Source organism: Erpetoichthys calabaricus, chromosome 9 (genome assembly GCF_900747795.2).
Source record: "Erpetoichthys calabaricus chromosome 9, fErpCal1.3, whole genome shotgun sequence".
Taxonomy (NCBI): Eukaryota; Metazoa; Chordata; class Cladistia; order Polypteriformes; family Polypteridae; genus Erpetoichthys; species Erpetoichthys calabaricus.
In genome coordinates, this window is record NC_041402.2 from 145077659 (window position 1) to 145092469 (window position 14811).

Consider the following 14811-nt stretch of genomic DNA (forward strand, 5'->3'; position numbering starts at 1 on the left):
GTCGTCCCAAACGTCTTCCATTTAAGGATTATGGAGGCCACTGTGCTGTTGGGAACCTTAAGTGCAGCAGAAATTTTTTTGTAACCTTGGCCAGATCTGTCCCTTGCCACAATTCTGTCTCTGAGCTCTTCAGGCAGTTCCTTTGACCTCATGATTCTCATTTGCTCTGACATGCATTGTGAGCTGTAAGGTCTTATATAGACAGGTGTGTGGCTTTCCTAATCAAGTCCAATCAGTATAATCAAACACAGCTGGACTCAAATGAAGGTGATCTCAAGGATGATCAGAAGAAATGGAAAGCACCTGAGTTAAATATATGAGTGTCACAGCAAAGAGTCTGAATACTTAGGACCATGTGATATTTCAGTTTTTCTTTTTTAATAAATCTGCAACAATTTCAAAAATTCTTTTTTTTGTCTGTCAATATGGAGTGCTGTGTGTACATTAATGAGGAAAAAAATTAATTTAAATGATTTTAGTAAATGGCTGCAATATAACAAAGAGTGAAAAATTGAAAGGGGTCTGAATACTTTCCGTACCCACTGTATCATTACTTACCTGAAGTGTGCATCAAAACCACAATCTCTTACAATGCTGTTGAATAGCAGTTAGTGATCAGTAAATGGTACTGGGTTATTAGGGTTCATGAAAACCAAGTCTAAAACCAGAACAGACAGTGAAAACAGAACTAAAATCAGAACAGTTTTAGATTTACTCTTCAGTTCACACCTTTGACGTCTTGAGAGACACTGGCCTACTAAAAAGGGGCCTGAATTAAGTAAATCATATTTGAGATTGTGCACTTTTTTTATTGTATGTTTTCAGAAAATATAGATCAAGCCTTTCTTCATAAACCTGAAAAATTAACACAGAAACTAAACTGAAACTAGATGGGCTTTTAGACCACTAGACTGAGGAAAGAAATTCAACTTTGGTGAAATCATGAACAAGTTACGTACAAACTATACTATTTGAATGGTAAGGTGGGAATGTAAGAACATTAACAATGCTACACTCTTAATGTATACTCCATCAGACCCTTTTAGCTTGGTCTATCATTTCCTTTCCATCATCTTTATATGAACTCAGTGGTTGTCTAGTGGTAACTTCTAATTTCTTCCTCATGCTACTGTCAATCCTCTGTGCTTTGAGTTCCACGTATGAGCTCTGCCCTACTCTCTTTTTACTAGAGGTTCACCAATCAATGACAGACTGGTTTAGAAGTGCTAATTCAACATTGGCAAATGTTCCTTCATCTCTAGATGTTGAAGGACCAGTCATAGGTTCAGGATCGGAGGTGTTCCAAGTTACTACTGGAAGAGACAGGCTGAAAGATCTCTTTGTGCTTGGGTGTTGTAATAATCTCACGCAGCTACTTCTGCAGATGCGCAGACCTGACCTTAAATTGAGACTTGTGCCTGAGATAGTAATACAGGATCACCCATCTCTTTAAGCAGGGGTCCCCAATGCCCGGTCCGCGGCCCCATTACCGGGCCGCAGCCGTCTGACAGCTGGGCCGCGAGAGAACTGCCGGCAATGGAGACTCACTCAGACTTTTCAGAACGCTTGGCGGGTGGGGCTTTGCAGCGGCGCAGAGAGAGGAGAGAGACCGAGGTGAGCAAGTATTACAACAAAGTATTTTTATGGTCCCAACAGTTTCCCCATATGACACGAGTCTATAGAAATCTCGTTACTACAAAGTACATTCAGCAGATACTTTCATTACAAAGAAGTGACCTTGAAATGCTTCAATGAATCATCCACAGAGCAGTTAGATCTGTGGTCACAGCTCAGTTGTGCACATTTACACAACAATCCCCAAACAGAAACATTGTAAAAAAAAAATCTCTTTCTTCAAACTTTCCTCGTACTGTTTTTTTTTTGCGTTTTTTGTTTTCTGTGGTTTTCAGTGATACCTTTTGCTTATTGCTTGTCAACATTTGAAAAACATTCATTGGAATTTAACTCATTGTCACCCTCCTATAGAAACAGCAGACACGAAAAAAAGATAACAGTGTTAATGTTTGTGATGTGCAATCTGTTGGAATGACAAATGCAATGCATAGGTCTTTGTTATATGCAAAAAAATAAGAAAAATTTCTGGTTGCAAACTGCTTAATAACTTAATAATAATAAAAATGTAATGTAAATTGTGTATAAAACTGCCCTACGAACCCGTCCGAATCCTCAACCCCCCACCCCAGCGGTCCCTGGAAAAATTTGCTTCTAGTAAAGTGGTCCTTGCTGTCAAAAAGGTTGGGGACAACTGTCTTAAAGCATGGGTTATCCTCTTGTGATGACATCTGAAAGGGTCACAACAAGATTTCTGATTGAGTCTAAACAAATTCTCTGCCAAAGACACTGTGAAAATGTATGCTGCTGCAGAAAAAACAATGCTTTTATCTCCACCTTGTAACTGATAGCATCTGCTATTTACTGATTACACCTGACTGATTTGCACACCTCACTCCCCTCGAATTAATGCAGGGCAGAGCACTGGCATTTATTAGACACATTAGAAGGGGCCCTTTTCACAGCAGCCATTTTGACATGACATAGTACAGCCAGCACAGATGTCATTAATGAAGCTTCTGTTCAATTTCAGTGCAGAATAACTGGAACTTTAATTTCATTACATACACCTGTACTTGCAATACTACTTCATGTCAACATGGCTGCTATGAAAAAGGCCCATTAATGATATGAAACCATGTGATGCCACCTCTAAGTAATGACAGCTCAGCAACAACTCAAAAAAATCAAAGACCACATTTTCTGGACATGTTCATGACATTATCAGCTAGCTTTAGTGTAAAAAAAAAAAAAAGACCAATTTTAAAATATAGTTTTTTTTGCTAGTCAATTTTTGCTTTGCTCCCTCATCTATGGGGAGGAAGGGGGAGGGTTAAAGCTTTAGATTTGTCAAAAATTTCTAATGCCGTCTTTCGACAGATCTCGACATTTTAGGGTCTTCTTATACTGAAAACCTCAATATCTCAGTGACGGGTGCATGTCTGTCTGTGTGTCACAGTTTCTTGAGGATGGTCTAGACTCGCTAAAATGGCTGGATGTAAAAATACAGAAAGATCAGCATCACAGCGGTAAATAATTACAGAAATGTTATAGAATGGTTCAGGCAACTTAGTTCATAGGGCAAAAAGCCAAATGGTGCTCACGTCCGAATTTTTAATATTATAATCACTTAAGACTCATAATTTTTCATTCTGGGGATAGTATAGTTATTTTCGCAAAATACAGAGCTGGAGAAGAGCTTTAAAACGATATGAGAACAATTTCTTTGCAACTTATATTTAGGGAGATACAGTCAGTCAAAGTCATAATCCCCCCTGTAACTATGCAGATCGGGTCCATGCTCCCACATCTATTTTTGGAGCCTCTCAATAACAACCAGATGAGGGAGACTGATGAGGACACAACACAAAGCAAAGGTAAGATGCATAAAGTACAAAAGTTCTTTTATTAAAAACAAGTCAAAACAGTGTTCCAGAGTGCAGTGGAATAAGTTCAATAAAATAAAATTATCCATAAAAAGAACAGTGTTCATGTGGAGGTTAAAATCAGTCAATCAATCCATTAAAACATGGTTAAAACACGGCAGGAAACTGTCCTTAAAAACATGGGTCCGAGTGGACTCCTTTAAAAGCCAACATCTCCTTGGCTTAACCCTATCAGGTCTTTGCAGCCAAGGTGGTACCCATCTCTGCCAACCAGCCTTCCACACTGCTGCTAGGTTCGGGCCCATTCAGCCCTCTCTGGCTCCCAGCAGGGCACCACACTAAGCCTCCAACTACTGCTGCCAGGGTCTTGTCCCTGCAGTCCATGGCTCACCTGCAGGACACCTCACTGAGCTTCTCCTGCCCCTCAGCCAGGCTGCCTCTCTTCGGTGAGTCGCTCCAACCAAGTAGCATGTGTCGGTCACTCCAGATTCCAGGTCGGCACACACACACCCACACAGAACAAGCCAACCAATTAATTATTTATTAAAAACAGCCATCTTTAAGCGTAAACCTCCCTTAACATTGATCCAAAACATGTGCAATTTCAGTTCCATGGGATACTCATATGACCAAATCAGCATGCCAACTTTCATTAAAATCTATGATAATGAAGATTAAAAGTTTGACAATTTGACATGGAAATTATCAACACTTGAAGACCTGTGTTATCTGTCAAAAGTACAAGAATCAGCCTTCAGGACCACTTCAGCACACTACAGTTAAGGAACCTGGACAGACCTGAAGGGGGTAAATCTAATAGGACCTCTTCCTGTCGGTAAAACAAGGAAAACCTATTTAATGGTGTCAGTGGACTATTTCACAAAATGGGTAAAGCAGTTTGCTTTGACTGGCAACAAAACATCTTACATTTGCTCGGTCCTCAGAATCTAAATTTTCACTCGTGGGGTTGGGCTTTGGGCTTGGGTTCCCAGATTTTTTATCACCGATAGAAGACCCCAGTTCACAAGCTTGCAAATGGATGGTTTTATGAGAGCTTGGTTGTTCAACACAAGAAAACCACAGCATACCGTCGCCAGGCTAACCTCTCAGAATGAGTGAACTGCACCCCGAAAACTATGCTTGCTTCCTATTTTGGGAACCGCCATCAAGACTGGGATCAGAATCTTCCAGAGCTATGCTTGTCCCTTAACTCAGCCTTGCATGAGGGTACCAGTGAGATTCCTGAGCAGTGACCTCTTGGAGGACAAATTCTGGGGCCATTAGAACAACCTTTCACTGCTACATGTTCTGATACCACACCAAATGACCAATTAAGACTTTAGAACTTTTACAAAAACAAGTTAGGAATGGATAGGGATGTCCCATGCCAAAAAAACGAAGTACTATAATGCACACAGAACAGTAGTTCTCTATGCAGTTGGGGTCCGAGTTTGGTTGTGAGCTTACCCCTTTCTCTAAGGCATCAACTAAATTTGCTGCAAAGCTAACTTCGAAACTCGAGGGTAAAAGTGGATACAGTGCACGTGACCAACATGAAGCCCCACTTTGGCCCTTTACTTGGCCTGTAGGTGGGGAATAGGCAGCGGGTGCCACATGTACTATTGGCTTTTTGTTAATTTGCCACTCCTTAACGTATACCAGAAAAAATGGGTTGCTGTGGGTTTGGACCTTTCGTTATTGTTGGCATCAGCTGACCACATATTCCATTTTGCTTCTGGCATGTCATTGTCATCTTACATCTATAAAGGACAGTAAAACCAGTCTGTGGGATTTTTGTGAAACGGGTCACTTAGGTTGAGAGATGCAACCTCTATAATTTGCTAATTTCTGACTTTATGTTAGTGATGTATTTGTTATTTGGGCGGTTATGTCAATAAGTTTGTTGTCTTGTCTGTAAATATGTAAATATACTTTTTCATTTCTGTACTGCTTTTCATTGAGTGCTGATATGAGACATGTGGTGAGTGGGTTAAACAGGACAAGTGTTGGTCACGGAACCCCAAAACATTTTTGTTAAGCATTTTAAGTACCGTGTTTCCCTGAAAGTTCAAAAAAGTAAAGTACATTTATTCCTGTTCAACAATTATACGGTACAAACTACTGGTAGGTTAACGCCTATTCAACAATCAAATCAACATGTACGGTATTCATGTTCTACAAACTACTGTACGAGGGTGTACCCAAAGGAATCTGCAATAGCGTCGTGCTGGACGGAGCCCCCGGAGCACACACCCCTCCCCCGCCACGGCAGGCAAGCACAGGAAAACTTACTCCGAGGTATTGCCCCAAGTTTCAACCCCGTCTCCTGCCGTTCTTGATCCCTGTGGCCAGCACGCGGCCACGAACCGAAAAACGCTGCGCTGCACCGCACCCCTTCCCAAACGAGAAAAGATTTTTCAAGCCTAAAATAAGGTGAAATGCAGCACCGCTCCCCAGCAGGAAACAAAAGCCCACAGCCGCACGCCGACCAGAAAGAACGAGAAGAAGCAAAAAACGAGGTTGAAAGCTGTTCCACACTCACCCACCGCAGCAGGAAAAACGTGCACCCCAAAAGCCCCAGCCAGCGCAGTGCTACCGGTATCACGGACTCCCTTGGGCACCCCCTCCTATGTTAACTCTGGTTTAACAATCAACATGTATTCATGTTATACAAACTACCGTATGTTAACTGCTTCTACATTTATTCAAATACAATCATGTCATCTTCTTCTAGAATATCATCATAACTCTCCAAATCTGAACCTGCAACTCCTTCCTGGATTTCTTTTGACTCTAATTCCTTTAGCAATAATGGCCCCAATCTCTTATGTGCAGCAATACTGCTCTCCTTAAACGAACACTTCTTGTCCAGGTAACCTGCTCGTAGTGCATTGGCAACACAGCTTTCAGTGATTTTATCCCATGAATTCTTCACCCAAGTCATCACTTCTTACAGCTTAGGCGTCACAAAGTTCCCCCGCTGATTTCTATCCATTCTGTTTTCAATGTAGTCATTGACTTCTATTCGGAAATGGTCCTTGAATGGCTTGTTTATTGCAATGTCAAGTGTCTGGAGATAGGCTGGCATTCCTGCAGGAATCATTATCTGATCTATTCTTCTCTCTTTAAGGAAGTTCTTCATTTCTTTAGCGCAGTGAGTGCTAGCAGAATCCCAGACTAGCAGACCTCTTTGGGAACCTCGCAAAACACGTGGAAACATTAAATCTACCCACTTTCTTATAACGGCTTGAGTGCACCATGCCTTCTCAGTTTCAAGAACATAAATACCTGAAACATAGTCTTCTCTTTCTTGCACTTAGTGATGATAAGAGGTGGGACCTTCTTTCCATCCAGATGAATTGCCAAAATACAGGACACCCGTGCACTTTCGTAACCAGTGGAGGGAATATAGATTGATGAGGCACCCCTCTGATCAATTGTCATTTGAGATCCTTGACCCATATACACTACAGTTTCATCCATAGCAATTATCCATATTACTAACCGAGAATAAACCGGATATGGACGCAGGTACATGGCATGCCCATGGACGCAGGAGACATAGTGCGCAGGCGCCGACAGCGAACGAAGTCTGATCCACCAAGAACGAAGGAGTCACAGCTCAATAATGAAGGAGCTCAACTAACGTAAATAAGAAATGAGGCAACGCGCCCATAGGTAACCACATAGCCACACAATAAAGAGGATTCAGCCCACTGCCCCAGAGTGAAACGGGAAATACTACGGAGTCCACAAAGGTCCACAACACACAGCATAATCAAACCCGAGATAGTACGGAAAGCGCAGGCGCCTACAACGCGTTTCTGAACCATAGCTCACCACCGCAAGCGAATTCAGGTAGACCACCAAAACCGAAAGAGCTCAACTAACGGAAATACGAAATAAAGCAACGAGCACAGACAATACGGAACCCTAACCGTCCACACTACACAGCATAGTCAAACCCGACATAGTACGGAAGGTGCGGGCGCCTACAACGCGCGTCTAACACACCGCAGGCAGACCCCCGAGATGGTACAGAAGCCCCAGAGATACGGACTCCACAGCATATGTGAATCACATTACAGTAATACAATAATATGAGTACTCACAGACAAAACAAACACAACAGGCTTCGGCGTCCCGCCCCACAATCAAACCGGAGAGAGTACGGCGTCCCCAAATGTCCACAAAACACAGCATAGTCAAACCCGAGATAGTACGGAGGGCGCATGCGCCTACAACGACTACAACATGAAACACACACACGGCACCGGAGGTATAATAGTAGCTCAACTAACGTAAATAAGCACCTACAACGCATCACGGCTCAAAAACAAAGGAGCTCAACTAACGTAAATAAGAAATGAGGCAATGCACCCATAGGTAACGACACAGCCACACAAAAAAAGAGGATTCAGCCCCCCGCCCCAGAGTGAAACGGGAAAAAGTACAGAGTCCACAAAGGTCCACCATACACAGCATAATAGTACGGAAGGCGCGAGTTAGTATGAAAGCCGAAGGCGCCTACGACGCGTAATAAGAATAAACGAACGCTCCGTTTTAAACGTACGTCATCCTCACACGTCCAAACTGTAATAAGAATAAACGAACGCTCCGTATTGAACGTACGTCATCCTCACACGTCCAAACTATACAGCATAAGTGAATCACATTACAGTGATGCATTATTAACAGTACAACCACAGAAAACGCACCGTATTAACAGTAAGTGCAATTATTCATATTACTAACGGTAAACAACGGAGAACTAATGGAGTCACGATCACGACTCCAAAACTATACAGCTCCACTAACAGAGCTACAAAAATGAGCCCGCATGGACAAAAACAATAGACGTCGGCGCCTACAATGCACGTCTGAAACCGCGGAAGCAAAACTGTCTCGGCTCCAAAACCAAACAGCTCGACTAACGGAGCTACAAACACGAGCCCGCATGGACAGATACAATGAACGTAGCCGCCTACAACGCGCGTCTCAAACCGCGGAAGCAAAGCAGGCACGGGTTCAAAACGACAGTGCTCGACTGACGGAGATACAAAAACGAGCCCGCCTGGATAAAATCAATGAACGCAGGCGCCTACAACGCCCGTCTAAAACTGCGGAAGCAAAGCAGGCACGCATTCTGTAATGAGTCCACTATTAGTGAACATTCATTAGGATTAATGAATATACTTAGCATTGTTCGTCATCTACACCTTTACACTCCAATATATCTCATACATTCATCAATGTATTTCGGGTTACCCAACACCGGGGGTAGGCGAGCGAAGCGAGCAGGGGTCGGAGCCCCCTTGTGTTGGAGAGTTGGTAAAGTCTATGTTGTCAACAAAAGACTTAAATGCTAATGCACGTTTAATAATTTCAGTGTCATCCAGCTTGAACAGTGTTGTTGATCTTCTTAGAGACAGATCGTATCGCCGAAGGAAGCCATCCAGCCAGTGTTGTGATGCTTTGAAATTGGCTAGGCCTAATTCTACCGGTATGTGAGGTGCCATTATAAGAGCAAATGCTTGAATATCAGCCCTACGCACAACCAAAGCCTTTGCTCTCCTGTCAGCAATCCATTCACAGATGATGTCTTCCAGCTCTGTAAATAATGGTTGCCGACCTGATCCACACTTGCACTTCTTAGCATGTCCCTCATCCATCTTGTGACTGAGGTTGTCATACTCTGCACGCCATTTTCATACCATGCGGAGATCCAGCTTATGCTCCTTGCAAAAGGCCATTAGATTCTTTCCCTGGGAGTTTTCCACAATCCCTTTTTTGTACTCAATGGAGTAGCTGTTTCTTTTTGCACTCATCTTGTCTGGGGGTAAAAATATTTATCTGATGTTATGCTGGACAAAAGACAACGTTTACTCTTTTAACTACTTGTAAAAGCGCCTTACCTTGTAACCAAGACAGCTTCTAGGCTAAATACAGCAGCTCTCAGGACAGATGCAAAAACAGTGGATTAGTGGTAGGTCTTATTTTTGGGGTAGGGCTTATATTAGCGTAACATCAGAAATTACTGCTAGGTCTTACTTTCAGGGAAACACAGTATTACTGCTATCACGATAGCAATGCTCTGGTCATGCGGTTGTGTGGGGCTTAGTTAGTCTCCCAGGATACCAGTGCAGTGTTATGAAAAAACAAAAACAGAGGATGTCATAAGGGTTAAGAACTTTAAAAACTTCTATAGAGAAGCTAAATAAAGCATAGTAATGTCAAAAATCAAAAAACAACTTATTTGAATAATTAATAAAACAGTACAACTATAATAAGGGAAATTTGCAGGAAAAGAATTTTTAATGTAAAAATCTCATGCCACATATTTCCATGATTGCGACTGATCACTGCATATAAGAAGGCAAGAATAGGATAAGTTTCCAGGACACACACTTATTTGGCCCAGAAATGTGTATTGTTAAGTGAAGCCATATTTATGAATTAAAAGATGTGTCTTCTCACTGGCTTTCAATTATGACCAATAGGGCACCAGAACAAAGGTGAAGAAGGGGCCCGAGTTGCCTCGAAACCTTGCATATAGTAATCTTTTTGTTAGCCAATAAAAGGTGTCATTTTGCTTGAATTCTTGCTATATTCATAATGGCTAACATGGTACAACAACCTTGCTCTTCTTGCTAAAGGTTTTTTGTTATTAAAGCTTTATATTCTTCCTGCTACAAAAAGTGAAACTCACTTGTTCCTCAGTATGTACTGTATGTTACACTGATCGACACATCTAAATCGGCTCAATGTGAATGACCCTGGGTGTACACAACTATATGAGGCACTGGTGCTCCGTTGGTCTCCGCTTTTTGATTACTGATGGTATTACAAGCTCCAATCTCTTAGAACTTTTACTTGGATTATGTAGGTCAGAAAATGAAAGGTTGGGGTGTGTATGGTGGCTAAATGTGTGTTTGTCAAGGTGCTGTGCTTGATATTTCTGCATCATAATAAAAAAAATACTAGGTCAGATTATAACTTTAATTGGACACCTTTTAATATATTGTTTTCAATTTATTAAGTCAAAACAAAAAAATAACACTAATTAACAAGAAAAAATGCTTACCTATTGAGGAAGACTGTGGGCTAATTAAAAGGTCTTCTTGAACTTGTTCACTTCCTGGTACAGTCTGTTGATCACTCAAAGAACTCTGAGAAGCACTGACCGGCTGAGAAACTTCTTCATGAACTTCTTCATCACTCAGTCGCTCTACTTTAACGCGAACATCCTCCTCAGTTGCCAGAGGAGATGCAGCCTTTGCACTGTCACAACTTAGATAATCAGTGAGTCTTCGAGTTACATCTGATGGACCCGGTTGCTCTAAGCTCCTTGGGCTATCTGCCTGCTTAGGTTTTTCTGATTGATAACGTCTGTCTATCCCAAATGGAAATGTCCAAGGAAAAGATAATGAAGAGTCCACAGGCTGAGACTGTGCCTCTGAAAAAGAAGTAGAAGGGTTGGGAATTTGAGGAGGAGTTGTCTGTGTGCTGCTTTTAACAGGGCTCTCAGGTGACATCATGATGTAGCTTTTCCGTTTTCGACGTGACTCTCTACAAACTGGTATTGTTCTCTCCATTACACTGCACTCAGAAGAGACTGGAGAAACACTGCCATCTTGGGGAGTCAAATTCAAGTTATTAGAGTTCTCAACTGTAGGCTCCTGAGGTTTATCTTGCTGTACATTGTTGGCATTGTTCCATAAGATGCTTGATTTCATAAATTCTGAGCAGGTGCTAGCAACAGTGAACATCTGCATATAACTAGCAGCTGCCAAAACATCTATAATATTTTCTGTATTAATTGAAAGAGTTGATGTATATGCATATTCCAACAGTGGTGTGAAGCCACTTACTGTTACATGGTGCAAGTCCAAGACACACTTATCTTCTTCTTCTGGCTTTCCAACAAGCTTTGTTCTAAAAAATTCACTGCAAGATGCCAGAACGACTTTGTGTGCCATAAACAATTTGTCTTGGACGCGAATTGTGACATCACAGAAATGTCCCTCATTCCGCAACATATTTAACTTGCTCAACATCTCCTGACTGTGAGTAGGAGAACTGTGAGTAAATGTTTTAACTCCCATTGCTCCAACTGTTACCAGGAACTTACAATATTGTATCACCTGTTGAAAGGATGCAAAAAAAATACATGTCAGCCTGCATTAAAATTAAAATATCAGCACAGCCTAAAAAGTATTAAATTAGCAATAAATAACTGGGTAGCAACAATTAGTAATAACAGATTTTCCTATTTGCACTAATTAAATGTTACCTTCTAAAATCGTATTGGTGAGTAGTAGAAGCAAATATGAGCAATCAAAAGATAAAAGTGTACAAGTTTGACTGCCCTTGCTCACTTTCCAACAGGCCTGTATCCACTACGGATGTCACAAGAACACTTACGTACCTAGTTGATACCCAGATTCCGAAACTGCAACAGTACTAGGTTTTTTACAGCATTGGTAGGATGAAGTGAAAGTTGGTACTTCACAGTGGTGATATAGCAATCACATTAGGAGATATCAAAAAGAAAAAACAGTTGAAGTCATGTCTGAAAGGGCTATGTGTTCAATGCATGAGAATTTCAGTGCCTGATTGCAGCAATTATGCTTATTATTAAAAAACACACACCCGCATTCACATATTGGCTTTCATTTTATTTCATTATTAAGTCAGCTCAGAAAGTGATCTGTGTGTGCTCTGAGAGTACAATGATTGACTGATTAGGTGTGAACTGACATTGTTTTACTTGCAGTGTTTACAAATTTCTAAGTAGAGATGAAATGATGTAGAAATTAACTGCTTTTTGGTACAGCGTCCTACACAGACACAATAAAGGAATGGAGGTTTCACATTAAATCTCTGATTATATTGAGCATTTCAACTGATGTCCATACTGCAAGCATCCATCCATTTTGTAACTGGTGTAAATAGTTCAACTTTGTAGAGGAACCAAAAATGCATTACAGTTAAGAGTATAGGACAGTTGTAGCAAACAAAATGGCTGCTTGGCTTGTTTATGCCAGTGATGAAATGAGTTGCTCTACTGGTTAATGCCAAAATAAAATGTATTTACTGTTTTGAAAGTCTTAAAGCACAAAAGAATCTATTTTATTAATACGGTAGCTACAACTAATTGACTACAGGCAAGGTCTGCCAACTTAATTGTCTAATTCTGTCATAAGCAATACCACAGTCTAATCACTCTTATAAGACACTTTAAAAACAACACAACAAAGTCTCTTTAGGGGAATTTTGAAATAATGCATTAAATGTAAAACTGACAGGTTTGATTTCACACAGGAAGTTGGAATAAACATAAAACACAAGGGAGATATTTGGACAAGTAAAGCGCCAGGAGTTTGGGTCATTTGAAATTTGAATTAATTTGACTGATCTGCTTACAGACTCATTAGTATATGTTTTTAACCAACTAGTGATGCAAATATAAATACAGTGGAACCTCGGTTCACGAACGTCTCGGTACACGTACAACTCGGTTTACAACCAAAAAGTTTGCCAAACTTTTGCCTCGGTTCACGACCACACACTCGGTATACGAACAAGCCAGTTTCCCTTTCGGTTTGTGCGTGCCGATTACTGTATTTAAGAACGTGTTCAGCCTCTCCCTGATCATTGTTCTCAGTCAGACGTGCGTGCTTTACCTGTGAACTCTTTGTGCTCTACAGTATTTCGTGTGCTTTTGCAGTTAACCATGGCTTCTAAGCAAGTGAAGAGTGGTGAGAATTATTGACTTAATTATGAGAAGTGTTGCAATGTTACTTTTCTCTTTTTTCAAATGTTCCTTTTTTTCCCCCTGTGCTTAAAACTCATTTAAAAAGTGTGTTTACAGCGATCGGGTTGTAAAGCTATTCACGTGAACTTGGTTGGCTTTTAAATAAAGTTCGGATTTGTTCAAATGTTCCTTTTTTTCCCCCTGTGCTTAAAACTCATTTAAAAAGTGTTTATACAGCTATCGGATTGTAAAGCTATAGCGCGAACTGCTGCAATGTTTTTGGGGGGGTGCTCACGTGCTGCTGAGAGAGAGAGAGAGAGAGCCTGCGCGTGCAGCTGAGAGAAGAGGGGGGCTCGCGTGCTGCTGAGAGAGAGAGAGAGAGAGAGAGAGAGTGAGCGCCTGCACGTGCAGCTGAGCAGGGAGCCTGGGTGTTTGTGTCAGTGTTATTCAATGTTTTTACATTAGTTTACTATTACACTGTGCATTCTATGGTGTAATTAACTATATTTGTGCTTAAACTTTAAAAAAATATATTTACATACAGTTCGTACGATCTGGAACGGATTAATTGTATTTACATACAATCCTATGGGGGAAATTGCTTCGGTTCACAACCAAATCGGTTTACGACCAGAGGTTTGGAACGAATTATGGTCGTGAACCGAGGTTCCACTGTATTACAACAGGATATGTTAAAGACAAAGTGATTGGCTGACACACCAGATTTTAAATGCATGTTGTTACTGAAGGGGCTTTAAAGAATTGATTTTAACCTCCTTAGTGCTGCATTTTATTCTAAAAAAATATGTAAATAGACTTGCTTTTTTTGGCATGAAACATATTTTTATTAAATCTCAAAAGTATAATATTGACTAGCAAAATACCCGCGCTTCGCAGCAGAGAAGTAGTGTGTTAAAGAGGTTATGTAAACATATATATATATATATATATATATATATATATATATATATATATATATATATACATAAACATATATAAATATATATACATATCTACATATATATCTACATATATATATATATATTACATATACACATCCACATATGTGTGTGTATATATATATATATATATATATATATATATATATATATATATCAACATACATACATATACATATATATACACACACATACATACACACACACACATATATATATATATAAAGGAGAGTTGGGATCCGAGAGACTGTGTTTGTGGAGGGATGGAGAGTTAAGGCGGGTGTTGGAGTCACGTGATCAACTCCCCTCCCATTTACCTCATTTCATTCACTTCATTTCGCTCCGAGCTGAGCTCCGCAGCTGGCGCGGTCTTGCTGTTCTTGATTTGCTTTTCACATGGCCAACTATACGTTGCATGCTCAAAAATAAGCTCAGCGCACAACTTGGTCATATTACAACCGGAGGGGCGAACTGACAACATGGTATACAAAGAGATCCTTAACAAATAATTATTGGTATAATTTCCCTCAGTTTATTATTTAAAATTTTAAAGCAGTACTTCGCCGCTGCGAATCGCGGGTATTTTGCTAGTATATATATATATATATATATATATATATATGTAGATATGTAAATA

At 40.5% G+C, this 14811-nt stretch overlaps 1 protein-coding gene across 4 annotated transcripts in view; it reads right to left on the bottom strand.

Annotated features, from left to right (window-relative positions):
- The window catches only part of zbtb44 (zinc finger and BTB domain containing 44), a 90971-nt gene that overhangs the window by 39327 nt on the left and 36833 nt on the right, over positions 1 to 14811 (bottom strand). For 3 of the 4 annotated variants that reach the window (XM_051931879.1, XM_028810293.2, XM_028810295.2), the window contains one exon: positions 10543 to 11602. The exons of the other annotated variant lie outside the window; for it this stretch is intronic. In XM_051931879.1, coding sequence (XP_051787839.1) covers positions 10543 to 11563 — 1021 coding nt within the window. In that variant the 5' untranslated portion in view covers positions 11564 to 11602. The remainder of the gene's footprint in view (positions 1 to 10542; positions 11603 to 14811) is intronic. 4 annotated transcript variants of the gene reach the window in all.